The sequence below is a fragment of the Danio aesculapii genome, chromosome 4 (assembly GCF_903798145.1).
Source record: "Danio aesculapii chromosome 4, fDanAes4.1, whole genome shotgun sequence".
Taxonomy (NCBI): domain Eukaryota; kingdom Metazoa; phylum Chordata; class Actinopteri; order Cypriniformes; family Danionidae; genus Danio; species Danio aesculapii.
In genome coordinates, this window is record NC_079438.1 from 43,475,386 (window position 1) to 43,501,792 (window position 26,407).

General features: G+C 35.8%; 1 protein-coding gene across 1 annotated transcript in view; it reads right to left on the bottom strand.

The window, feature by feature from the left end:
• Positions 1–26,407, bottom strand: part of col7a1l (collagen type VII alpha 1-like) — a 105,029-nt gene that overhangs the window by 67,302 nt on the left and 11,320 nt on the right. The window contains exons 3-12 of the mRNA XM_056456370.1: positions 19,171–19,351; positions 18,860–19,019; positions 14,843–14,936; positions 12,978–13,151; positions 5,978–6,141; positions 5,721–5,850; positions 3,863–3,979; positions 3,625–3,780; positions 2,689–2,805; positions 2,453–2,599 (exon numbers count right to left, since the gene is read on the bottom strand). Coding sequence (XP_056312345.1) covers positions 2,453–2,599; positions 2,689–2,805; positions 3,625–3,780; positions 3,863–3,979; positions 5,721–5,850; positions 5,978–6,141; positions 12,978–13,151; positions 14,843–14,936; positions 18,860–19,019; positions 19,171–19,351 — 1,440 coding nt within the window. The remainder of the gene's footprint in view (positions 1–2,452; positions 2,600–2,688; positions 2,806–3,624; positions 3,781–3,862; positions 3,980–5,720; positions 5,851–5,977; positions 6,142–12,977; positions 13,152–14,842; positions 14,937–18,859; positions 19,020–19,170; positions 19,352–26,407) is intronic.

Below are 26,407 nucleotides of genomic sequence, written 5' to 3' on the forward strand. Positions count from 1 at the left end.
CAAGCATTGTAAAAGGTGATTATCTGAAAAAGTGAGTAAATCCATTGCCTTCAAATTATTCAGTAAATGAACTATGTGCATGATTATAAAAATTAAGTGAACTTAACAGTTACAACAGAAATACTTCATTTTTACTGCAACTGGTTTACTCACTCACTTTTGGGGATTCACCCCTACCTAATTTTAAATAGTAACAGTTTTTGACCCCAGTAAGCTACAACACAAATTAGGTATCATTGGAAAGAAGACACTTTGGGCTTTACTGTGGTAAAGGGGGATAAAAAAAGCTATACATTTGGAAGTCATGAGAAAAAAACTATTGTATTGCGTCCAATATTTGTTTTTTCATTTGCAAACACAGGAAAACATTAATTCAATGTTAATATGCATTGAACGTTTCATAAGTTTATATTTCAAATTTGATTAAGATAGCATGCAAAATGAGATTTCTGTAAAAAGTTTTATATTTGAGACTATATCGGTGTCCTTCTTTCCCTCACCGTCAGAGTCATCTTCTGAAAAATGACCTTTCCGAACTAAAACAGTAACAGTTGCTGAATAATTTGGTCTGCATTCACAGTTCATGTATCTTTGGAAAGACGACACTTTGGGCTTTATTATTTATCATCTAGAGCAGGGATGGGCAAACTCGATCCTGGAGGGCCGGTGTCCCTGCATAGTTTTGCACCAACCCTAATCAAACACACCTGCTTGTAGCTTTCTAGTGATCTTGAAGACACTAATTAGGGTGTTCAGGTGTGTTTGATTAGTGTTGGAGCAAAAGTCTGCAGGGACACCGGCCCTCAAGGATCGAGTTTGCCCATGCCTGATCTAGAGTTTACAATGCTCAAAATGAAAAAAATGTTATAGATGCTTAAGTAATGTAAAAAAAAAATTTTTTAAGAAAATTTAAAAAAATTGCACCACACTAAACATTTTATTATTTCATAAACAAATATATGAAATTAGTCCTGGAGCAATACAGAATAGGTAGTAATAGGTCAAAGGCCACACATCTCCTGAGTATATGTTTTGAATTTGATGCCAATAACAAGCAAATGTAAATTTCTAGAATTAATTTTCTGAGAAAATGTCTTGTGTTTTTCTCCCTCTCCTTGTTTGTGGAGAAGCATTCTGATGACCACACGTATACTTAAGGTTTCTAACAACTATATTTGTGGTTCACATACCACTTATTAATCGCTTTTTACAGTGTGTCTTGCTGTCTTTAATGCACAATATAGAGTTAAATAACACATTTTACTAGACTGAAAGAAAAATAAGTACTTAAAAAAGCAAAATGATAAAGCGCTATACGTCTTGTTTTCAGTTTAAATGAGTTTATGCCTAACATACGAAAAAACTAATGCATATATCAGTAGTGTTTGAAAAAATAAACTGATCCCATATAACATTTCTTGTTTATATTTGTTTTATATATTTAATTTGTATTTTTAATCCAATCCAGACCCAATTTTTCTTAAGAACAAAATTTGATAGTATTTTTGTTCACTTTTCATGACAAAAAAAGAGCATTTTTCAAAACAATTTTTCATTTCCCCCCCACACACATTTCTTAAGCAATGATTTGAGCTTCAAAATGAAAGATAATATTCTAGACAAGATAAAATTCAGTAAGACTTTATTTTGATGGTCCCTATTGCACATTTTGTTGACTAAAAGTTGCATTGCAACTATTGTACATTGTACATGTATTGTACATGAGTATTAGTATACTGTCTGCTTAATATCTGTTGATACTGCTCCTTCAACAGACATATAACTGACTATAAGAAACTTTGCAAGTACATGTCAACTTACACCAAGCCTAACCTAACAGTCTACTTATAATCTAATGAGAATTAGTTGGCATGTAGATGCAATGTAACTTAAATGCAACAAAATGTGTTAAAGGGACCATCAAAATAAAGTGATACCTATAATTCTTGTTGTAATCTTTTTATTTTGATAGATTTTACAGAAAACAAGACTTCATTTATAAAGTAATTTTCCTACTCTTGTTTTGGCTAAAGTATTTTTTTATATTAATCATGGGAAAAAAAAGATATTATAACCATTTAAGATTAGTCTTTTTGTGTGTGTGTTGAAACCTCTCTTGCTGTTACATTTAATTTTGAATATATATATATATATATATATATATATATATATATATATATATATATATATATATATATATATATATATATATATATATATATATATATATATATATATATATATTGAAAGCAGCATATATTCTAATGCATCAGTAAGCACAATTCAAACCTGTAAATCAAATGAGATCCACCAATACAGACTACTTGAATCCAACCAATTCAGTGGACAAACTGAAACCCCACCCTTTAATCCCCCCCCCCCCAAACCCCCCCACCCAAAAAATTTTGCTACAGTATAAATGAAAAACAAACAAAAAACATGCAGCACTCACATGTTTTGGCTTTGGCAGAGGTCACAGGCCCTTCAATGTCCACAAATATAGGGTTAATAGTAACGGTGTATTCAGTGCCAGCATGAAGCCCCTGCACCATGTAGAAATTAAAGTTGTCTCCTAGGTTCACATTTTCTATGTGACCCTCTGCAGAAATATGGAAGTGGAGGTTTGCGTCTGTAGTTACGCTTTCAAGCTGGTTGACTTTATTATCAAAATTCTTTAGTGTTTGTTACCTGAGGATGACCAGGTGAGTCTGTATCCTGTAGCACCTCTGACAGATGACCAGCGGGCCTGAACTGTGTCTGTAGTGGCGTTCTGCACCAGCAAGTCACCAACTGGTACCAATTTCACTGCGATGCCCAGAAAAAGGGTAAGAGTAGAGTTTTAATAATGCATGTCAGAGAATACTGATGCTTTACTGAAGTTACTTAAAATAGAAAAAAAAAAACTTCTTCATGAAGATGTGTTGTAGAGCCATCTAGTGGCTACCAGTATTACACACAATGTGTTTTTTAATTATATAGTTTTATTTTGCCTTTTCAAGAGTTACACACAACAATTTCAAGCCAAGATATTATGAAATTTACTTATTTATTTATTTATTTATTTATTTATTTATTTATTTATTTATTTATTTATTCTTATTAGTAGCAGTAGTACTATTTTCAGTGTATTCTAAATATTATTTTAAATTATTAAAAAAATAATAAACAATAATCATCAATTATTATTTTTTTTTACTTTAAAAAATATTATTAAATTCTAAGAATAAAATATAAAGGTAAAGTATTAAACACATTTCTATTTTATAAAAATAAATCATTAAAAACAAAAAGTATACATTAGTGCATTGCACAAAAGTATTATTAAACCATTTTTACAAAATAATAATATGGAATAAAATAAGCACGGTAATTTGCGTTCATTGACTTTCGGTACAAACAATTTCGGTACATATATCTTAATTTAAAAAAAGCAACATTTAGTATTTAGCATTTAGTTTTTAGTATTATTTTTTATTTTTTGCTGCTGTAACAGCAATGTTCTTCACATGATTTGTGCTAGTGTCAATGAGAATTGCGATACCAACAACAATGAACTGTATTATTATGAAAGAAAACGGAAAAGAAACAGCAGAAAGGAAAAATAATTAAAAAAAGGGCCCTCACAAGTTTTCCCAGTGATAGATACAGGCTCGCTGTGGCCTTCTGGGTAGATGGAGTAGATGCTGACGGTGTACTCTTTATCCTCTTCTAAAGTGTCGATCACATGAGAGGAAGTGTCGCCTGACAACATCTGCTCATAAATGAGTCCGGGTCTGTCGGCTAAGGAGGAGAAGATATTTAAGAACATCTATCTATAACATATCTCATATTCAGCCTCTTAATATCGATGTTAGTTTCTCACTTCTTGGAACATAAATTTTATATCCTTCCACTTTTCCAAGTGGAGGCGTCCATCCCAGGCGCAAAGAGAATAGTCCTTCTTCAATCACACGGAAGTTGGCAACGGCCGGGAGAGCAGCTGAAGAGCATAAGACACATACATACTGGATTACAGCATATTGTGTGCAGCAAAAAAAAAAAAAAAAAAACCTGTTTCCTTCCAAGTTAACACTCACTAGCCAACTTATTAGGTACACCTGCTCAACTGTTTAAATGCAACTATCCAATCAGCCAATAATATGACACAAGCTTAATGCATTTAGGCTTGAAGACATGGCCAAGAAGATCTGCTGAAGATCAAATTGAGCATCAGAAAGGGGTGTTTTAAGTGAACGTATCATTAATGGTGCCAGGTGAATTGGCCTGAGTACCCAGCAATATTTTTTTTTTTGTTTAATAGATCTCTAATAGACGTCAACCAGCAGCAGCAATAATACAGATATAGAACACCTAAAGTGACGTGTAAAAAATAAATAAATAAATAATGAAGACTTTCACGTTTGTATGCGATATGTATATAGTATATATACACTTACCAGCCACTTTATTAGGTATACTTTACTAGTACCGGGTTGGACCCTCTTTTGCCTTCAGAACAGCCTTAATCCTTCATGGCATAGATTTAAAAAGGTACTGGAAATATTCCTCAGAGATTTTGTTCCATATTGACATGATAGCGACTCACAGTTGCAGCAGATTTGTCAGCAGCACATCCATGATGCAAATCTCCCATTCCACCATATCTTAAAGGTGCTCTATTGGATTGAGATCTGGTGACTCCATTTGAGTACAGTGAACTCATTGTCATGTTCAAGAAACCAGTCTGAGATGATTCACGCTTTGTGACATGGTGCGTTATCCTGCTGGAAGTAGCCATCAGAAGATGGGTACACTGTGGTCATAAGGGATGGAGTCAGCAACAATACTCAGGTAGACAGTGGCGCTGACACAATGCTTAATTGGTACTAATGGACCCAAAGTGTGCCAAGAAAATATCTCTCGTTTTGAACTGCAGCAGATCTTCTTGACCATGTCTACATTCCTAAATGCACTGAGTTGCTGCCATGTGATTGGCTGATTAGAAATTTGCGTTAACGAACAGTTGGATAGGTGTACCTAGTAGAGTGTCTGGTGAGTATAGTATAATATATAGTATAGTGTGCATGTAAACGTCTTCATTATTACTATTTTTTTGCATGTCACTTTAGGGGCTCTGTAGCTTTTAGATAACAGTCTAATTTTGTTAGTGAACTAATAATGATAACATTCAAATTTGCATTTATCAGCCATATTGATATGGTCGTCAAAATATTGTGCATATCTAACAATAGTCTAAAATAAGACCAGTCATCAAAAAGACAGTAATGAATGACTAAATATGTGAAGCCTATTTGATTATTAGTCTACAGTATTTTTGGACTATTCTTGTCTAACTTTCATTGACAGCCCTAATTTAGTCTTGTTTTAGCCAAGACATGTTTACAGTAGATGTCTATAAACAAATGCTGACAGAATTTTCATTTTTTGAGCTGCCATTTTTTTTAAATGACCAGGAATAACAAATAAAACAGTAAACAGTCAAACTACTTGCACTAAAAACTAGTGTTTATGACAATACAAACAAAAATAAAATAATATGATAAAAAGAATTCCAGTTTGCAAAAATAATACTTGGCTAAAAATCTATGGAAGAGAATGAGACCAGAAGTCTTGACATATTTAAGTTACGTTAATTACGCCTGCTCTTACCAGAAAAGGAATGTGGATATAGCATGCATGTATATTTGGAAACATTTTGGTGTATACAATCTGACACCCACTGGTTACTGTAGCAACAGTAGCAGACTCTCCAATGCGTCCAGGATAGATGGCGTACACGCTGAGAGAATATTCAGTCTTCGGACTCAACCCGGTTACTGGAGTACTGCTGATATCTCCCTTTAGATCAATCTGAAAAAAATGAGAATGCAAATATATAGTCAACACCGGCGCATAAAGCAAACGTGTCCATGTGCATTGCTCCATCTGCTGTGTGCGGCTGCCTGCGGTGCGCATATGTTCAGGTGAGCTGTCTCACCTGTGTCTGCTGTGCTGGGAGCAGATGGCCCTTTGGAGACACAGGGGTGATGAGCAGCCTGTAGCCGGTAACGTCTCCTGTGGCCTGACTCCAGGTCAGCTGCAGAGAGCTGTAGCTCAGCTCACTCACTTGCAGATCTTTAGGTCCGACTATCTTTTCCACCACTATTAAGGAGAGTGAACAGCGAATGTATATAATAAGCTTTTGAGATGTTTGCACTGTAAAAAATATTTGCAAATTAGCAGTATTTTGTGATTCATGTTTTTATTTTCCTCATTTATTTATGCTTTTGAATTGCATTAAGGGACCTTGATCTTTCTTCCAACCTCTCTTCTAACCTAAAAAAGTTTGGAGAAGTGACTTTTAATAACTGAAAGTGATATACCGTCTGGGTTGTTGTCATAAACCTTATAAAAACAACAACAACAACAAAAAAAGACTGGCAGACTTACAGACTTAGTTCTCTATATATTATTATTTATACATTATATTATTTCAAATATATTAAAATGTCAATAAAAGTCACTTTGTTAAACTGTAGAGTTGAATTTTCAATATTAGAAGTCGACAGAGCAGAGATCAAGGTCCCATAACGCAATTCACAACTGTGAATAAACGAAAAACACTTGTGAATCACAAAATACGGAAACTGTTAATTATGGTGGCTTGAAAAGCCAGCATACTGTTATCTATCTTAAACTTATTATTATTCTTCTTCTTCTTCTTCTTCTGAGACTAATTTCTAAGTGTATCTCCTCCTAGGCCTTTCAAGCTACATACTTCAAACTTTCGGCAAACCTTCGAACTGGTCTGACTCGGGTTGCTATATCTTTTCTAACTGATCCGACCTTGGGTTTTCTGAAAAACGACCCAGAAATATCCCAAAAGTCCCATTGACTTAACATTGGGTCAAACTTTGTGAGCTCATAACTCTGCATCAGACTGTCCTACAGACTTCTAACTGGACTCATTTAACTCAGTCTAGCCAGCAGCCAATAACTGATGACTTTTTAACTTACTAGCCACTCCCTAGCAACCACTTACAGCACCCTAGCAACTGTCCTATAGACTTCCACTGTAAAAGACTCCCATTTACTTAACATTGGATCAACCTTTGTGAGCTCATAACTCTGCATCAGACTGTCCTACAGACTAGAGTCTGGCCTCATTCAACTCAGTCTAGCCAGCAGCCAATCACTGATTACCTTTAAACTTACTAGCCACTCCCTAGCAACCAATTTCAGCACCCTAGCAACTGTCCCAGAGACTGTGACTAGCTATTCTAACACACGCTAACAGTTTTAACATCCTACTGACATGCTAATCTTGCTAGAAAGGTGCTAGCAACACGATAGTGACATGCTAGTCATGCTAGTAACATGCTAATTCATGCTAGAATCATGCTAACAACATGCTAATTCATGCTAGAAACAAGCTGATTCATGCTAGAATCATGCTAGTAACATGCTAGTTACATGCTAATTAATGCTAGAATCATGCTAGTTACATGCTAATTCATGCTAGAAACATGCTAATTCATGCTAGAATCATGCTAACAACATGCTAATTCATGCTAGAAACATGCTAATAACATGCTAATTCATGCTAGAAACATGCTAGTAACATGCTAGAATCATGCTAGTAACATGCTAATTCATGCTAGAATCATGCTAATAACATGCTAATTCATGCTAGAATCATGCTAGTAACATGCTAATTCATGCTAGAATCATGCTAGTAACATGCTAATAACATGCTAATTCATGCTAGAAACATGCTAGTAACATGCTAATTCATGCTAGAATCATGCTAATAACATGCTAATTCATGCTAGAATCATGCTAGTAACATGCTAATTCATGCTAGAAACATGCTAGTAACATGCTAATCCATGCTAGAATCATGCTAATAACATGCTAATTCATGCTAGAATCATGCTAGTAAAATGCTAATTCATGCTAGAATCATGCTAGTAACATGCTAATTCATGCTGGAATCATGCTAGTAACATGCTAATTCAGGCTAGAAACATGCTAGTAACATGCTAATTCATGCTAGAATCATGCTAGTAACATGCTAATTCATGCTAGAATCATGCTAATAACATGCTAATTCATGCTAGAAACATGCTAGTAAAATGCTAATTCATGCTAGAATCATGCTAGTAACATGCTAATTCATGCTAGAATCATGTTAGTAACATGCTAATTCATGCTAGAAACATGCTAGTAACATGCTAATTCATGCTAGAATCATGCTAGTAACATGCTAATTCATGCTAGAATCATGCTAGTAACATGCTAATTCATGCTAGAATCATGCTAGTAACATGCTAATTCATGCTAGAAACATGCTAGTAACATGCTAATTCATGCTAGAATCATGCTAGTAAAATGCTAATTCATGCTAGAATCATGCTAGTAACATGCTAATTCATGCTAGAATCATGTTAGTAACATGCTAATTCATGCTAGAAACATGCTAGTAACATGCTAATTCATGCTAGAAACATGCTAGTAAAATGCTAATTCATGCTAGAATCATGCTAGTAACATGCTAATTCATGCTAGAATCATGTTAGTAACATGCTAATTCATGCTAGAAACATGCTAGTAACATGCTAATTCATGCTAGAATCATGCTAGTAACATGCTAATTCATGCTAGAATCATGCTAACAACATGCTAATTCATGCTAGAATCATGCTAGTAACATGCTAATTCATGCTAGAATCATGCTAATAACATGCTAATTCATGCTAGAATCATGCTAATAACATGCTAATTCATGCTAGAAACATGCTAGTAAAATGCTAATTCATGCTAGAATCATGCTAGTAGCATGCTAATTCATGCTAGAATCATGTTAGTAACATGCTAATTCATGCTAGAAACATGCTAGTAACATGCTAATTCATGCTAGAATCATGCTAGTAACATGCTAATTCATGCTAGAATCATGCTAATAACATGCTAATTCATGCTAGAATCATGCTAGTAACATGCTAATTCATGCTAGAATCATGCTAATAACATGCTAATTCATGCTAGAAACATGCTAGTAACATGCTAATTCATGCTAGAATCATGCTAGTTACATGCTTATCCATGCTAGAATCATGCTAGTAACATGCTAATTCATGCTAGAATCATGCTAGTAACATGCTAGTTCATGCTAGAATCATGCTAGTAACATGCTAATTCATGCTAGAAACATGCTAGTAACATGCTAATTCATGCTAGAAACATGCTAGTAACATGCTAGAATCATGCTAGTAACATGCTAATTCATGCTAGAATCATGCTAGTAACATGCTAATTCATGCTAGAATCATGCTAATAACATGCTAATTCATGCTAGAAACATGCTAGTAAAATGCTAATTCATGCTAGAATCATGCTAGTAACATGCTAATTCATGCTAGAATCATGTTAGTAACATGCTAATTCATGCTAGAAACATGCTAGTAACATGCTAATTCATGCTAGAATCATGCTAGTAACATGCTAATTCATGCTAGAATCATGCTAACAACATGCTAATTCATGCTAGAATCATGCTAGTAACATGCTAATTCATGCTAGAATCATGCTAATAACATGCTAATTCATGCTAGAATCATGCTAATAACATGCTAATTCATGCTAGAAACATGCTAGTAAAATGCTAATTCATGCTAGAATCATGCTAGTAACATGCTAATTCATGCTAGAATCATGTTAGTAACATGCTAATTCATGCTAGAAACATGCTAGTAACATGCTAATTCATGCTAGAATCATGCTAGTAACATGCTAATTCATGCTAGAATCATGCTAATAACATGCTAATTCATGCTAGAATCATGCTAGTAACATGCTAATTCATGCTAGAATCATGCTAATAACATGCTAATTCATGCTAGAAACATGCTAGTAACATGCTAATTCATGCTAGAATCATGCTAGTTACATGCTTATCCATGCTAGAATCATGCTAGTAACATGCTAATTCATGCTAGAATCATGCTAGTAACATGCTAATTCATGCTAGAATCATGCTAGTAACATGCTAATTCATGCTAGAAACATGCTAGTAACATGCTAATTCATGCTAGAAACATGCTAGTAACATGCTAATTCATGCTAGAATCATGCTAGTAACATGCTAATTCATGCTAGAATCATGCTAATAACATGCTAATTCATGCTAGAAACATGCTAATTCATGCCAGAATCATGCTAATAACATGCTAAATCATGCTAGAATCATGCTAATAACATGCTAATTCATACTAGAAACATGCTAATTCATGCTAGAATCATGCTAACAACATGCTAAATCATGCTAGAAACATGCTAGTAACATGCTAATTCATGCTAGTAACATGCTAATTCATGCTAGAATCATGCTAATTCATGGTAGAAACATGCTAGTAACATGCTAATTCATGCTAGAATCATGCTAGTTACATGCTAATTTATGTTAGAATCATGCTAGTTACTTGCTAATTCATGCTAGTAACATGCTAATTCAGACTCGGCTTTTCAAGCCACCATAAAGTTTGTCCTCAAACTTTAATATCTAGTTAGAGTTCAGATGCAAAGACCTCTAAGTGTCATCTAGAATTTTCTTCTACAATGAGCATTTTTCTCTGCCTCTTATGTGTATGTTCAGTTATGTCATGTTAAAATCAATGAAAATAACATATTCTTTCCCATAAAGGTGACATCACTAAATCAAAATATAGGAAGATGCTTATTTTAGAAGAACATAGATGTCACTTAGAGGTTTGTGCATCTGAACTCTTCAAATATTTTTTGCAGTGTGTATTGTTTACAATGAACATGTATAATTAAGCATTTTTAACGCAAACATCATAACAATGCATCATAAAATTTAAAAATTGCATTTTAAATTTAAGAGAATTCTGTGGAGCTGCTTTATACAGTAGTCGAATGGGTAACACTTTATAACAACTACACACTATCATTTATTAAGCATTAGCATCTAGTAAATTCTTTATTTGTTAAGCATTAACATTACATTAATAAGTGTTAGTGAGCAGTTTATAACTGCAGCTACACATGCTGTATTCTTGACTTACAATCACATTTATAATGGGCTTAATAATTGTACTTTCATACTTTGTTATTGATTTATTTTTCATTACTAAATTAAGTATCGCATTATTTACAAACCATCAGCATTTGAGTAGTTGGTGGTTTTTAAGATCATTCAGAAAGAGTTAGTAAATGATTAATAAACTATTGAAATCAACGTTTATATATCTTAGTAACCATTACTATATGCCTGGATAATATGTATGTTAATAAATGCTTTATTAACTCAACTTCATGCAGTTTTGTGACCTAATCTAAAGTGAGGTCTAGTTATGCTTTGCAAATCCCTTATAAATGACAAGTAAAGGCTCAGTATCAAATGAACAATACATATTTGCAGTCTTAACTAGAAAGTAATATTACTGTAAAGTTTAAACATGAATAACAGGAGTGTCAAAATACAACATAAAATTGGATAAAATAACAACAATATAATACTTTAACAATATAATAGGATGCAATGTTTAAACTGTACAGTAATTTTATTTTAGAGAAGGTTGCAAAAATGTATTTTTCATTTGAAGTACAGTTTCATTTGTGTATCTTCAAACGAATAGGAATGAATAATGTCCTTTATGTTCTTTTTTTTACTGTTTAGAATATAACTGAGCCTTTAATTGCCATTTATAAGGGATTTATAAAGCATGAACAGTCCTCACTTTAGATTAGGTCACAAAACTGGATGAAGTTGAGTTAATAAAGCATTTATTAACAAACAAATTAACTATTAGTGTATGCCTGGATAATAAGAATTATAAATGTTAATTTTAATAGTTTATTAATCATTTAACTCATTCTAAATGATCTTAAAAAACAACCAACTATGCTTAAATAACTGGTTTGTAAATAATGCGATACTTAATTAGTAATGAAAAATAAATCCTTAACAAAGTATGAAAGTACAATTATTGAGCATGTGGTTGTAAGTCAAGTATAAACTAATGTTTATTAATGTAGAGTTAATGCTTAACAGAAAATGAATTCACTATTTGCTAATGCTTAATAAATGGTTCATGGTGTGTAGTTATTATAAAGTGTTCACCACTAGGGTTTGTCATCCTAAATTGTCATGAAATCAGATAGGTGCGTTTAATGGCTTCTATACAGAAATGCTCACATATTATGAAATTAGGGCATGTTGCAGGTCAAACTCAAACCTTCTTTTCCCATATGTGCACTATAGCTATTGAATTACCACTATGCCACAGGTTTATCATCCAAAATTGTCATGAAATCCAACAGGCGCATTTTATGGCTTCTATACAGAAATGCTTACATATTATGACTTTAGGGCATGTTGCAGGCCAATTTTACTACATTGACATTTGTGCAAAGCTGTTTAACCAATCTGTAATATATACGTGAAGCGCTCCATAAATACATTCTTCTTTTCAATTTCAGAATATACTCTTTACAAAAAAAGCCCTAATCTAAGCCCTAATCTAAGTTTACATACTGTCTAATACATAGTTTTACATTATGTGATGTTGATTTAACTCCTTAGCATGTATGTAGAAAAAAAAACACATCAATATAAAAGAGTTAATTTTACAAAAAAAAAAATACACTATTCATTTATAGTAGCTCTCACATTATTTCCTGTGAGGCATTTTTAAAGCTTTTTAAAAGGGATACAGTAGTTCGCCCAAAACTGAAAATTTTCTCATCATTTACTCACAATTCACTTGTTCCAAACCTGTTTGGCTTTCATTCTTCAGATGAGCACAAAAGAACTGAAGAAACCTGTAACCATTGACTTTCATAGTATTTTTTCCCTACTCTGGATGTCACTGGTTACCGGTTTTACCAAAGAGAGCAGAGTATGACGATTGAATGCATCAAATACTTATATAAATACAAACTTTATGTTTCATTAACAGAACTCATGGTGGATTTACCTGGTGGCTTTTGTTTAACAGGTCGGGGTGGTTCTGACGCAGTGAAACAGATGCGGCGAGAGAGTTTGGGCAGCAGATGCTCCAGGAAGGAAAAGTCTGGACTGAGCATCAGATGTTCCTCATGAGGCTCTGTGACGATCTTCTTCAGCTCAGACTGATCGGCATTCCTCACCCCTGTCAAAATTGACCAAATTAGCTACATAATTTATTAATTTTCATAATATTGAATTACCATTATGCCATAGGTTCATTGTGGTCATGGAGACCTGTAAGTCACATTTAACGGTTTCTATGCAGAACTGTGTCATAATTTGCTACATATGAAATGAGAGCATCTCTCACATGAGCACCACAGCACCATAGATATTGAATTACCCCTATGCCACAGGTTTATCATCCAAAACTGTCATGAAATCCAACAGGCGCATTTAGTGGCTTCTATACAGACATATTTGCATATTATGAAATTAGGGCATGTTGCAGGCTGAACTCAAACCTTCTTTTTTCTTATGAGCACTATAGCTCTTGAATTACCAGTATGCCGCAGGTTTATCATCCAAATTTGTCATGAAATCAAATAGGTTGATTTAATTGTTTTTTTACAGAAATGCTCACATTTTATGAAATTAAAGCCTGTCACAGGCCAAACTCAAACCTTCTTCTCTCATATAAGCACCATAGCTATTAAATTACCACTATGCCACAGGTTTATCATCCAAAATTGTCATGAAATCCAACAGGCGCATTTAAAGGCTTCTTCACAGAAATGCTTCATAACTGCTTACATATTCTGAATTTAGGGCACGTTGCAGGCCAAACTCAAACTGTCATCTCCCACAAGAGCACCACATTTATTCAATTACCACTATACCACAGGTTCACAACCAAAATGGTCATGGAGGCATGTAAGTCTTATGTAATGATTTCTATGAAAAACTGCTTCATAATTGATCACACACAGTACATTATTATGAATTCAGGGTGTGTTGCAGGCCAGACTCAAACCTTAATCTCCCACATGAGCACCACATCTATTCAATTACCACTATGCCACAGGTTCACTGTCCAAAATGCTCATATAGACCAATAACACACATTATTATCTTAACAGTGTGTGTTTGTGTGTGAATGAGTGACCCTCATGTATCTCAGACTGTTCTCCAGTATTATCTGAGAGTGTATCGGGTGTTGAGTGATGATGGGAGAATGTCGCGGCATGTTGCCCTGCTGTACATGTGTCTCATAGATGTGTCAAACGGCCTGATTTATTCCCATCTCTCAGGGAAAACTGATTAGAGAGGCAGGACATGGTGTCGGTGTGTGTGTGTGTGTGTTTTGCATGAGTGTGTGTGTTGAAGGGGCAAGGAGGAATGAGCTTGATGAAAAATTACAGCAATTAGTCGGCCACCGGGTAATGAGCCATAATTATTTCAGCACTCTGGGCGTCAAAACAGAAAGAGCGTAAGAAAGTCAAGGAAACAGGGCTGACACACACAAATATATACGCTTGTTTTATGTCTTGGCGTGAGTGCCAGTGTTAGCATTAACCGTAAATCGCTGCACTATAGTTGCTTTGAGACACATGTCAATACATGAATTTGTCGACAGCTCTCAAATGGTCGCCTAAGCATGGCTGTGCCTGGTCAGTACTTGGATGGGAGACCACCTGGGAAAGCTAGGTTGCTGCCGGAAGTGGTGTTAGTGAGGCTAACAGGGAATGCTCAACCGTCCCTGTATAGTGAAGGGGACTCTATACTGCTCAATGAGTGCCGTCTTTTGGTCTTATTATTTTATGAAGGAGTGAAAACGGATGCGTCAAGCTTGTTCAAACTACAACACACACTGATAATAGTGTTAAAACTCACCAACAGCAAAGAGTGAAATCCCACTGTCTGCTACAGCTTTGGCTGGATCGTCCACTTGATCATCAGATTGACCATTAGTGATCAGGACAGCAATCTGATGACAGAAAGAGACACGATGCTTTATGTAGATAAACATAACATGCAAAACAGTGAAATATTTCCCTGACTGTAATTAAAATGACACATAAAAACCCATCTCTTCAAAGAGCACCTCAACCGCAGTGATTAAAACCAAGACCATCTGTAAAAGCACTTTCTCTTTCTCCCTCTCTCCTAAAAAAACACTCTTACTCTAGCACTAAATTCTCTGAGCACAAACAAGTTATTTTACATAATTAGCACTTATTGTGTGTATTGTCTATTTTTGTTGAATCGCTGAAAGCCTTCTCAGTTGTAAGTTGCTTTAAACAAAAGTGTCTGCTAAATGGCTAAATGTAATGTGATTTGTCTATTTGCCCCAGCCATATCACCCTGCAGCCCAAGACCGGTTACTCACTGAAGTTCGTCAGTACCTAGATGGGAAACCACATAGGTTGCTGTTGGAAGTGGTGTTAGTGAGGGCAGCAGGGGGCACTCACCCTCTGAAAAGGGTCCTAATGCCCCAGAATAGTGAAGGGGACACCATACTGTCAGTGGGTGCCATCTTTCAGATGAGACGTCTTTAGTTAAACCGAGGTCATGACTCTCTGTGGTCATTAAAAATCCCATGAGTTGGGGTGTAACCTGGCCACCTGGTAACCTGGGTGTGTCCTGGCCAAAATTCCCTCCATCGGCCCTTACGATCATGGCCTTCCAATCATCCCCATCCACCAAATTGGCTGTATCAGTATCTTCACTCCACCTATAGCTGGTGTGTGGTGAGCGCACTGGCGTCTTTGTCCTGTGGCTGCCATCGCATCATCCAAGTAGATGCTGCACACTGGTGGTGGTGTAAATTCCCCCACCCCCCAAACCACCCATGATTGTAAAGTGCTTTAGGGGGTGAGGCCATACACGATAAATGCGCTATATACTGTAAATAGACATTACTTACTACTTACTTAACATCAACAGCCTGAGGTATCAAAAGATTTGTGCTGCCCATTACATTACAAACCACAGGAGAGGGCAAATTCTTCAGCAGGAAAACGATCCTTCTCATACTTCAGTCTCCACATTAAAGTCCTTGAAAAAAAAGAAGGTCAAGGTGCTCCAGGATTGGCCAGCCCAGTCACCAGACATGAACATTATTGAGCATGTCTGGAGTTAGATGGAGGAGACATTGTAGATGAATCCAAAGAATCTTGATGAACTCTGGGAGTCCTGAAGGAATGCTTTCTTTGCCATTACAGAAGACTTTATTATGAAGTTATTTGAGTCACTGCAGAGATGGCTGCAGTCCTCCAAGCTCATGGGAGTCATACACAATATTAATTCTTTTCCCACTGCATCCACAGACTTTATATTCTATACTGTACATTATTTCTGTTAAGTGACAAGACTTTTGTCTAAGCAAAGTCAGACCTTACTGTCCTAGTTAAATCATTAAAAATCAAGGCATGATCATATTTTATTTTGGTAAAATAAGTATAATCTAGAGGCCTTTGCCTTTCATATTAGCTACTTCTGATACCAACTGATCAACTAGAAGTCAAGTTATTATTTGTTGTTCTTAAAAAAAAAAAACGAAAAAGTTACAAAACAACACACACATACACATACACACACACAATAGACTGAACATTCTTCATGCAGATTGTAATTTTAATCACTTTCTTTTGATATTATTATGACTTCTTTGTGTCAGCTTCCATGAAATCCCCCCCCCCCCCCCCCCCCCCCCAAAAGTGTGAGTCTTCACTAAAGGACTCAATCTGCCATTAAAAGTATCATGCTGATACTGATGCCCTTGAAAGCACGCAGCATGAATTATCATCTCATTGCATACATAATTCTCCAACCGCAGCAGATCCAAACCTGCAGAGTCGCTTACACTCACAAATTAGGAATCAGAAAAAGAAGCATCTCGTGGGTCAGCTAAAGTTCAGCTGCACTGGTGGAGCTGCGGCTGGATTCATCTTTATGCACCGTACACTAATGTGCCATTACTGTGCATGGATGTGACCAGAGTTTTAATAAAAGGTGAAATCTCTGCAGTTCATTATAAACGCCAGCTCTTTTCTCCACACCAGGTGCTCGGCGGCAGGACCGGCAGCTGTGTGCGCTTTGGAATCCTAATCAAGCCCTAAATTAGGATGGGTGGGACACTGCGGAGCAGAGAGTGTGCACTGCAGCGCAGGACGAGATGTCCTGACAGAATCAATGACAGACTGCAGGTGCAGCTCTCTCCCAGAAAATTATAAGCTTGCTCTATCAATATGTGACAGAATGTTTCATTTGCAAATATGGCATTTTTAATACTTTTTTTTACTGTCTTTGGGCTGTGTGCCAAAATTATAAAGGACAGTAAAACAGAAAAGTTTGTTTGTATTTAGAGTTTACTCTTTAAAAATGTTTTCACAGTAATGTCATTAGATAAATCGTAGAGTTACCTCTACGCTACCGCTAAATTTGAACCCTTCCATTTCATAAACAGGTATTTTTGTGTGAAAAAAAGTTTTGTTATAAAGTTTTAAAGGCTTTTACACGCAGAAATGAAGTTATTTTAACTGGTTTAATTCATGAGTATCTGTGCCACTGTTTAACACTCAAGAAGCAAGTCTTATATTATTTTGTGCCTGTGTTGTTAGTAAATGATAATAATAATAATAATAATAATAATAATAATATTATTATTATATGCATAAATGAGAGTTTCTGAAACATAAAACACTTATTTGTTTGTTTGTTTGTTTGTTTGTTTGTTTGTTTGTTTGATTGATTGACACAATCTCAAGCAATCTAATCCTTGCGGATCGCTGGAAAACTACACACACCACACTAAAGAATTGCAACTCCCAGCAAGCACCTCGCACACACACCGGTTCCTGTTTTCCACTGACCGCAAACACACACAGCTAAAGCTATTCATGGACTGATTCAAGGATTATATAAATACACACATTTGAGTCTTGTAAACTGTTTGGTGAGCTTCACGACACGATTCCCTTGCCTTGCTTTGTTTGACCGTTGCTTTGTCTGTTTGTTTACGTTGCTTGCCGCTCGAACTGACCATTCGCCTGTTTATGACTACGCTGTGGATTTCCCTGCATGTACCGTTTGCTCCTGTTTTGACAACCGTTTGTAGGACCACTCTCTTGAATAAACCTGCATTTGGATCCTCAATTCCATTGTCAGCGACCATCACATAACATTGATTGATTGATTGATTGATTGATTGATTGATTCATTGATTGATTCATTGAGTCTTTGTAGAATCCATTATCCAAATTGTATAATCAACTGACCTCAATCTTAACAAAATTATTTATGCATTTTCAATAACCCTGTCCATGATCTATACGTTCATTAAACATCCTCTCCATTGCTTTGACTGTCATGTCATACAGCAGTTTCACATTCAAATGGATTGTCACCATCTTTAACAGTGAGTTAAGATGCATTTGTACCTTAAAAGAATGTGAAGTAATCACACAATATCACAAAAGACCATTTTGAGGTTTTCCTGTGGCTTTAGCTGACTTGTATAATGCTTTAGGGTAACACTTTAGAATAATAATCCATTCATTAATGTATCTACTAACATTAGCCAAATTTGAATAATCTTGTAAAACATTTATTAATCATAGTTTAACATTTACTAATGCATTATTAAAATCTAAAGTTGTGCTTGTTCATGCACAAGTGAGTTAACATGAACATTATTTACTTTATATAACATTAACCTTAACAAAGATGAATACATTTCATAATTAATATTACTAAATGTTTGTTCATGTTAGTAAATACATTAACTAATGGACCAAGTGTTACTCATTTTAGATGTAGCTTCTCTGCCACCTATAAAGCATATGTTGCACTTTTTCTCCAAAAGATGGGATTGTCAAGAGATGTATGATTGTGATTGAAGCATCCCACCTTTGGGGCGTTTTCTCTGATAATAGAAGGACTGAACACAGACTCCTCCAGGAACTCCAATGCCAGGCCAGTGCGGCTGCTGCCCCCCTCATACGGCACGTCCTCCACGGCCCGCAGCACCTCATCCAGAGTGGAATAATCCGTCAGAGCGATACGCATCCTGAACAAGGACACCAGCAGATGCATATGCAGTGCTAAAGCAGTTTATTTGTGCTTACTAAGATACAAGGTTGAGTATATAAAGCAAGGTCTCGCATATTCATAAACATGCTGCCAGAAATGCTAAACGACTGCAGTATGTGGACACAGACCTGGGCAAGTCTGAATAGACAGTCACCCCAAAGCGAACGCCTTCCTGTCCGAACACATTTCCCTGGAAGGCTCTGATGATGTCCGCTATGAACTCTTTGATTTGCTGGAAACTGGTCGGTCCAACTGACCAGGAGTCATCCACCAGAAACACGATATCAGCAGGCATGGCTGTACGACATACTGAAAAAGTATAAGAGAGACTTACTGAGATTTATTTTTGTAAAAAAATTCATATTATTAAGACGTAAATGTTAAAATGGTTAAAATGACAACTTTTGGAACTCAAAACTGGATCGACGGTGAGATTAATTTATGAAATTGATGGAAGATCGGAGCTCACTGTTTATAATACAATTACCAATATCTTCAATTAGTTATATTTTATTGATGAACATGTTCTGATTCTTGTCTGTTTTTGTTTTCATTTTGGTTTTGTTTGGGGTTTGAAGTAAATTAAAGTATCCTTGGAAATGACTTGATTAAATTAACATTAAAATTAGTAGCACATTGCAATAATGTCCAATTTGTTAATATTAAAGGGAAAGGTCAGCCAAAAATGACAATTCTGAGGTCATTTACTTACAGTGCATTTAGAAAATATTCATAGCAATTCACTTTTTCTACATTTTTTAATGTTACAACCTTATTCTAAAATGTATTAAATTAATTTATTTGCTCAAAAATTCTACACACAATACCCCATAATGACAATGGGAAAAAAGATTTTTTAAAAATTGTTGCAAATTTATTAAAAATAAAAAACCTGAAAAAAAAAAAAGAAAAAAAAAAATCACATGTACATTAGTATTCACAGCCTTTGCTCAATACTTTGTTGATGCACATTTGGCAGCAATTACAGCCTCAAGTCTTTTTGAATATGATGCCACAAGCTTGGCACACTTGTCTTTGGGAATTTTTGGCCATTCCTCTTTGCAGTACCTCTCAAGCTCTATCAGGTTGGATGGGAAGCAACGGTGTACAGCCATTTTCAGATCTCTCCAGAGATATTTAATAGGATTTAGGTCTGGGCTCTGGCTGGGCCACTCAAGGACATCCACCGAGTTGTTGTGAAGCCACTCCATTGATATTTTGGCAGTGCGCTTTGGGTCATTGTCCTGCTGGAAGATGAACCGTCGCCCCAGTCTGAGGTCAAGAGCACTCTGAAGCAGGTTTTCATTCAGGATGTCTCTGTACATTGCTACATTCATCTTTCCCTCTATCCTGTCTTCCAGTTCCTGCTGCTGAAATACATCCCCACAGCACCACCATGCTTCACTGTAGGTATGGTATTAGCCTGTTGATGAGTGGTCCCGGGTTCTCTCCAAGCGTAACGCCCGGCATTCACTCCAAAGAGTTCAATTTTAGTTTCATCAGACCAGAGAATTTTGTTTCTTATGGTCTGAGAGTCCTTCAGATGCCTTTCGGCAAATTCCAGGCGGGGAGTGGCTTCCGGTCGGCCACTCTACCATGCAGGCTTGATTGGTGGATCCCTTTAATTAATCCATTAAATATCAATAAACCATACATTTTTTTACAGCATTTATTAACTTTATCGAAGTTAGCAATGTAAAACGCAAATGCTAATTTTTAATAGTTTGAAAAACCTTTAATCTGGGTTGATGATGTAAATTATGGTACAAGACTTGTAGGTGATGCGCTCACAGTTCTTTTAAGCTGTCAGTGTTTTAAGGATGCCAAGTTTACAGTGTACAACAAACATTCCCAAAACATTTGAATCAAATGGGAACCATATGCATAAATGAAGTCATCTTTCACTGACCTACTGTATTGTTGTTAAATAACTTTTACTCTAAATCTTGGACCTTATTCTTGAAACAAAAAAATGACCCATAAAAAAAAGTGAAGCACCAAAAGCGGCCCATGTTAAAGTAAATTTTATTACTAATTTGGCTATTGTTGTTATTCATATATTTTCAAATATACCTTTTTACCAGAGATGCTAGAATCATTAAGCAGTACATTATTATTATTATTATTATTATTATTATTATTATTATTATTATTATTATTATTATTATTATTATTATTATTATGTTTTAATTGTTAAGTATTCCTGGCCAAAAATTAATGGCCAAATTATGACTAAGTAGAATGTGCTGCTCAGTTTATTTGCCTAATAAATTACACAATAGGCTCCAGTTTTAAATTGAAAGCTTAAGCATATTTCATTTTTTCCCTAATGATACATGTAGTCAATTTGTATTTTAAAAATAAGTTTTTTTTTTCTTTATATTCTACATTTTTAGGAAAGTTTTTGATACATCAAAAAGTATGGTTATGATGACCATCCGACAAGCTAATCCAGCTAAAAATTGTGCTTAAAATGTCACCAATTGCAGTATTTAAACATCATAATTACAGACAATAAAGTGGATAACTGCAAAAAGGTCCCCCATTTTTGAGAAAAAAGAACCACCACTTTAACTAGGCTGGCTACGGGCCTGATATGTAAATGTTAGGGCAATGTTTTACATTTACTGAATGCACTCAAGGCCTTCTTGTTCTCATCCAGCTACAATGTGTGCAGCCACCATTAGATGGCAGTGTGGACTCAGAGGAAAACCCCAGCTCTTCCATTTACGCCGAATGACCTGCACTTTAAAAACTCCACTGAACACAAACATCAGCTTCAGAGTGTGAAAAAAAGACCTCACAGAATAAAAGTAAAATCCCACCAAACAATGCTTGTGTTTTACATGACCTACAAACTCAGGATGTTTTCTGAGCTTTATTTCCAGCACTGTACAGCACACCCTTAAACCAAACCCACTTGCTTATTGTCTTTGTTCACTGTGAACATGGCCCTGGTTGTGAGGTGACTGTGGCACTACTAAGTGGTCTGCAGATGTCCTCTGAAATCCCTCTCCAAAGACAAGCTGTTGAAGGCAAGAGCTAATCAGCACTAGATTAGACCTAATAACTGCAGACAACTTACAGCCAGAGATCAGAGAAGATAGTTTCACACACCCACACCTGAAATACAATAAAACCCAAACAGACACGTGCATCACAACGCTTCAGAGAAGAAAGCCTTGAAATGCTCATTTTTTTTCTTTCCCAACAAGCGCAAGACGACAGATGCTATAATAACATCAGAACACAAAAGAGCTCTGGAAACAAAAGTACATGCATTAAACAAGACATTATTGATCATCTAGCTTAAAACCTTCAGTTGCATTTCTGGATAAGCTGGTAAAACGGAAGCACTGACTTATTTTAGCATGCTAGGAGACGAAAAAAAGTTCATCAAAAGCAAACTTCAACGGTCCAGTGAGGATACTCACTCTGATGGACCAGAGGCATTCAACCAGTGGGAAACATGAGGACAGACGGACTGAAAAAATCTGAATTTGGCAGCTGTCTTCTATCTGAGACCTTCACTACACCCTTTACAACAGTGGTCTCAAACTCAATTCCTGGATTGCTACAGCTCTGGAGATTTGAGCTCAACCACCTCCAACTCACACCTGCTTAGTGGTCTTGAACACCTTTATTAGTTGGATCAGCTGTGTTTGATTAGAGTTGGAGCAAAACTGTGCAGAGCTGCGGCCCTCCAGGAATTGAGTTTGAGACTTATCCTTTACGGTAACTGCGGTGCTGCTGACTGCAAGACTTTTAAGTGGACAGTGAAGACAGCTGAGAAGATCCTTGGATACTTGGTCTCCCCTTCATTCAGGAGTTTTTCCTTTTACGAAGCTCCAGTAAAGTTTCCAGTATTATAAAAGACCCCACTTATACCTCCCGCTGTCTCTTCCAGTTCTTGTCATCAGGATGTTGGTTTCGGAGTATTAGAGCCTACTCTGCTAGACTACTCAACAGCTTATTTCCACAAGTTGTTAGAGTCCTCAACTCCAACCACCTTATCCCCTTCTGAAACTCTTATCCACAAACGAACAAAACCAGTATTGCCTCACCTCTCGTCTCCTTACCGCGACTCTCGACCATACCATTCAATTCAATTCAGTTCAGGTTTATTTGTATACCACTTTTCACAATAATTATTGTTTCAAAGCAGCTTTGCAAAAGAAAAATTCAGGGTATTAGTTACTATAACTTCCCACATAGCAAAATATCTTTGGCCCAGCTCTGGCCCACACAACCAGCGTTTTTCTTGGCCCACATGCAGCGGTGAATTGCAGTACATGACTGGACCAAGTCTGGCTATCAGACAAGGGCCAAACATGGACCATATCTGGGCCAAGTCTCAGCCAAGTTAATAACCCATAACTGGGCCAGATATGTTGGTGTGTCACGACTGCAATGAAATTGCATAAGCATGTGACTTTCTCGAAATTACTTTCATAAAAAACTTCAGTTGGCACACAGAAACAACATAAGAAAAACATGTCAAAAAAGCTAATCGATTCGATGTCAAAACACTGTTGTTCATATTTGACCTTCAAATTAACAACCCAAAAATTATCATAATATCAGATTTCATTTATCTGAAAGCTTTGATTCCCAATCCTTAATTTACACTGGATTGTGTATCCTTACCATGCATGTAAACTACCTTGATTTCAAAGCGTCATCAAATTGACATTGACAAAAATCTTTTGATGAGTTTTTTTGACACCAATATTAGAGGTCAATTTGATGTCATTTCAAATCATCAAGTTTACACTCATCTCTCTATCTTTTTCTTACAAGGACTCAAAATGTAAATGTACCTACAGTAAAATCATGTTGCTCTATTTGTTTTTTCAACAGTAAATACCTCTTTTGCACAATATCTTGCACAATATTGTTTCTGTTTTACATATAGTACTTGTCTGTCTTAGGTTATGAGTATAGTTAACTATTTAAAGTATATTTATAGTTAGACTATCGCTCTTGTAAGCTAGTTGTATAGGTGGATAGGGGGATTCTTCAAGACGAAGATGGTTAAGGTAAGGAAATCCAGCTATTTATATGCGTTTGGATTCATCTGATTGGTATATCGTGTGACTGTCACTAGCAGTGATCTTATCGAAATTAGCTTCATAAAAAATCCCAATGTTACGCTGTGAAACCCAACAGTCAACTTTATCAAATAAAAATGAGTGTAGTTAACTCAAAATTTACTGCAAGTTAATTCTACTCATTTGAAAAGAGTTTTGACCTCAAATCAAGTGTTGAAGGTAATGAGTTAATTCAATACAAATTATGTGGAGTAAGTTCACAGTACTCATATAGATTAGTTAACTCAAATGGTTTGTTGCAATCAGTTTCCTCAAACGGTTTGAGTTGCCTTGACTTATTGGGTTTTACAGTACTCAGTTGGTTTGAGTTCTCTTGGTTTGAGTTCTCTTTATTTAATGGGTTTTACTGTGCTCTGTTTGCTTCGTTTACTCAAATGGATTAAGTTCACAGTACTCATTTGGATTCGATTTTGAACTTAAATGGTTTGTTGCAATCGGTTTCCTCAAATGGTTTGAGTTACCTTAACTTTTTGAGTTTTAAAGTGTAGAATGTCAATTTGATGTAATTTCAAAATCAAGGTAGTCACAACTGGCATCAAATCAATTCACATTTTTTATGCCGTTTTGACATCAAGGTGCCTGCTGGAAAGACACGCACTATGTGTGTGCTAAAGTGCTACATTTTGCAAAAGCATTGGATATATCTTTCAAAACTTGTTATGTGTCATTATTATTAGCACAATCGATTATTAAACCGATGATCATGTAAACATGCTCATTAACAGTAATACCTAAAATGTCATGACAGACCCTTTACCACTTACAACAACCGGATAATCTCCAGTTTTCCTTTCTAGTCGTATCTCAGCTGCGGCTTGCAGAGCGTGCACTTGCGTGTGAATAGGATTAAACTGAAATCATCTGCCTCCAGATTAAAATCATCAGCCTGTGAAGGTGACGTAGTTTAACACGATACAACTTAAAGAGCTCCATTCACTGCCGACCCATAAAATCGGCGAAGAAATAAGCAAACATTCACTTCATCTAAAAGCAGACTGTCATTACAATGAAAACAGGGCCCTGAAAGCAATGAAAAGTGACTGCCTGTATATTTACAGACATAAGAGTTTATTATTATAAGGTTAGATGCTCAAGCTTTTACATCTAACAGAAGTTAGCGCGATGCTGAAAGAGCACAAGGACGTGACCTCAGAAAGTACATTCTTTCCATTTCATAGTCAAGTGTCTGTCACTGCAAACAGCCATTTTGAAGAGGTGTGGAAAATTACAGTGTTTCAGGGCATTAGTGCCTCAGTCAGTAATTGGTCCTGACAGACTCCTCTAAAACCATCCTGCATGAATTCAATATGTTTCACATTCTCGCCTCACACACACACACACAGCTCAAGGTGAAACACACACACGCGCTTCTTTGCAGACAGGGAATCAGAGAGGGTGCAGTGATTTATCTTAAAGGCTGGCTCTGCAGGAGGGATGCAGATGTCCTGCAGCAGAAGTTGCTGATTCAGAAGGACACATGTGGAAGAACTCAATGTTCACTTCAGCTCCACCTGTACCGAGTCTTCAGGTGTGCAGACAGACAACAGCTGACAAACATGGACAGCATTAGAGGTGGATTTTCTCAAATACTCTAGTACAGAAGACATTTGCTCCACATAAGAAAGCCATATAGATTTTGCCAGGTCAGGAATTCCAGGTCAGAAAAAGTCTAGAGTGAGCTATGTGGGAGATAGAGGCAAGTACAACATCTAGATCTCTGTATTTTGATTATTTGTCTTAACAGTCTATCAAAAATCAGTCCAAGGCACTCGAAAAATGTATTAAAAAGTTTTTTTCCCATATTTTTCGAGTACCTTGGGTTGATTTTTGCTATTTATTCTGATGAATCCCTTACCCAAAGAGCACAGACACATCATTTAAGCTACCCCTGAGCATCTTTTGTTTGATTTTGGATTTTTATTAAATAACTATATTTGAACGGACAAAAATGGCTTTAAAACATTAAAATAACTAATAATTTTTCAACAAAATAAAATAAAATATATAATATATATTATAATCTTTAATTGAAGAACATGTCTGCAGAGTAACTGATTAATCATTTAAAAATAAATGAAATTATAAAATAATACCAATTAGTTAAAATCATTTATCTTTATTGACAAGAAATAAATCAGCTAATCAACTAATGACAACTGAACTGAAACAAATACGTTGCAACTGTAACTGCAAACTTATTGATTATTTAAAAACTAGCATGTACAGTACCATGTTAACTTATCCAGCTAACCTT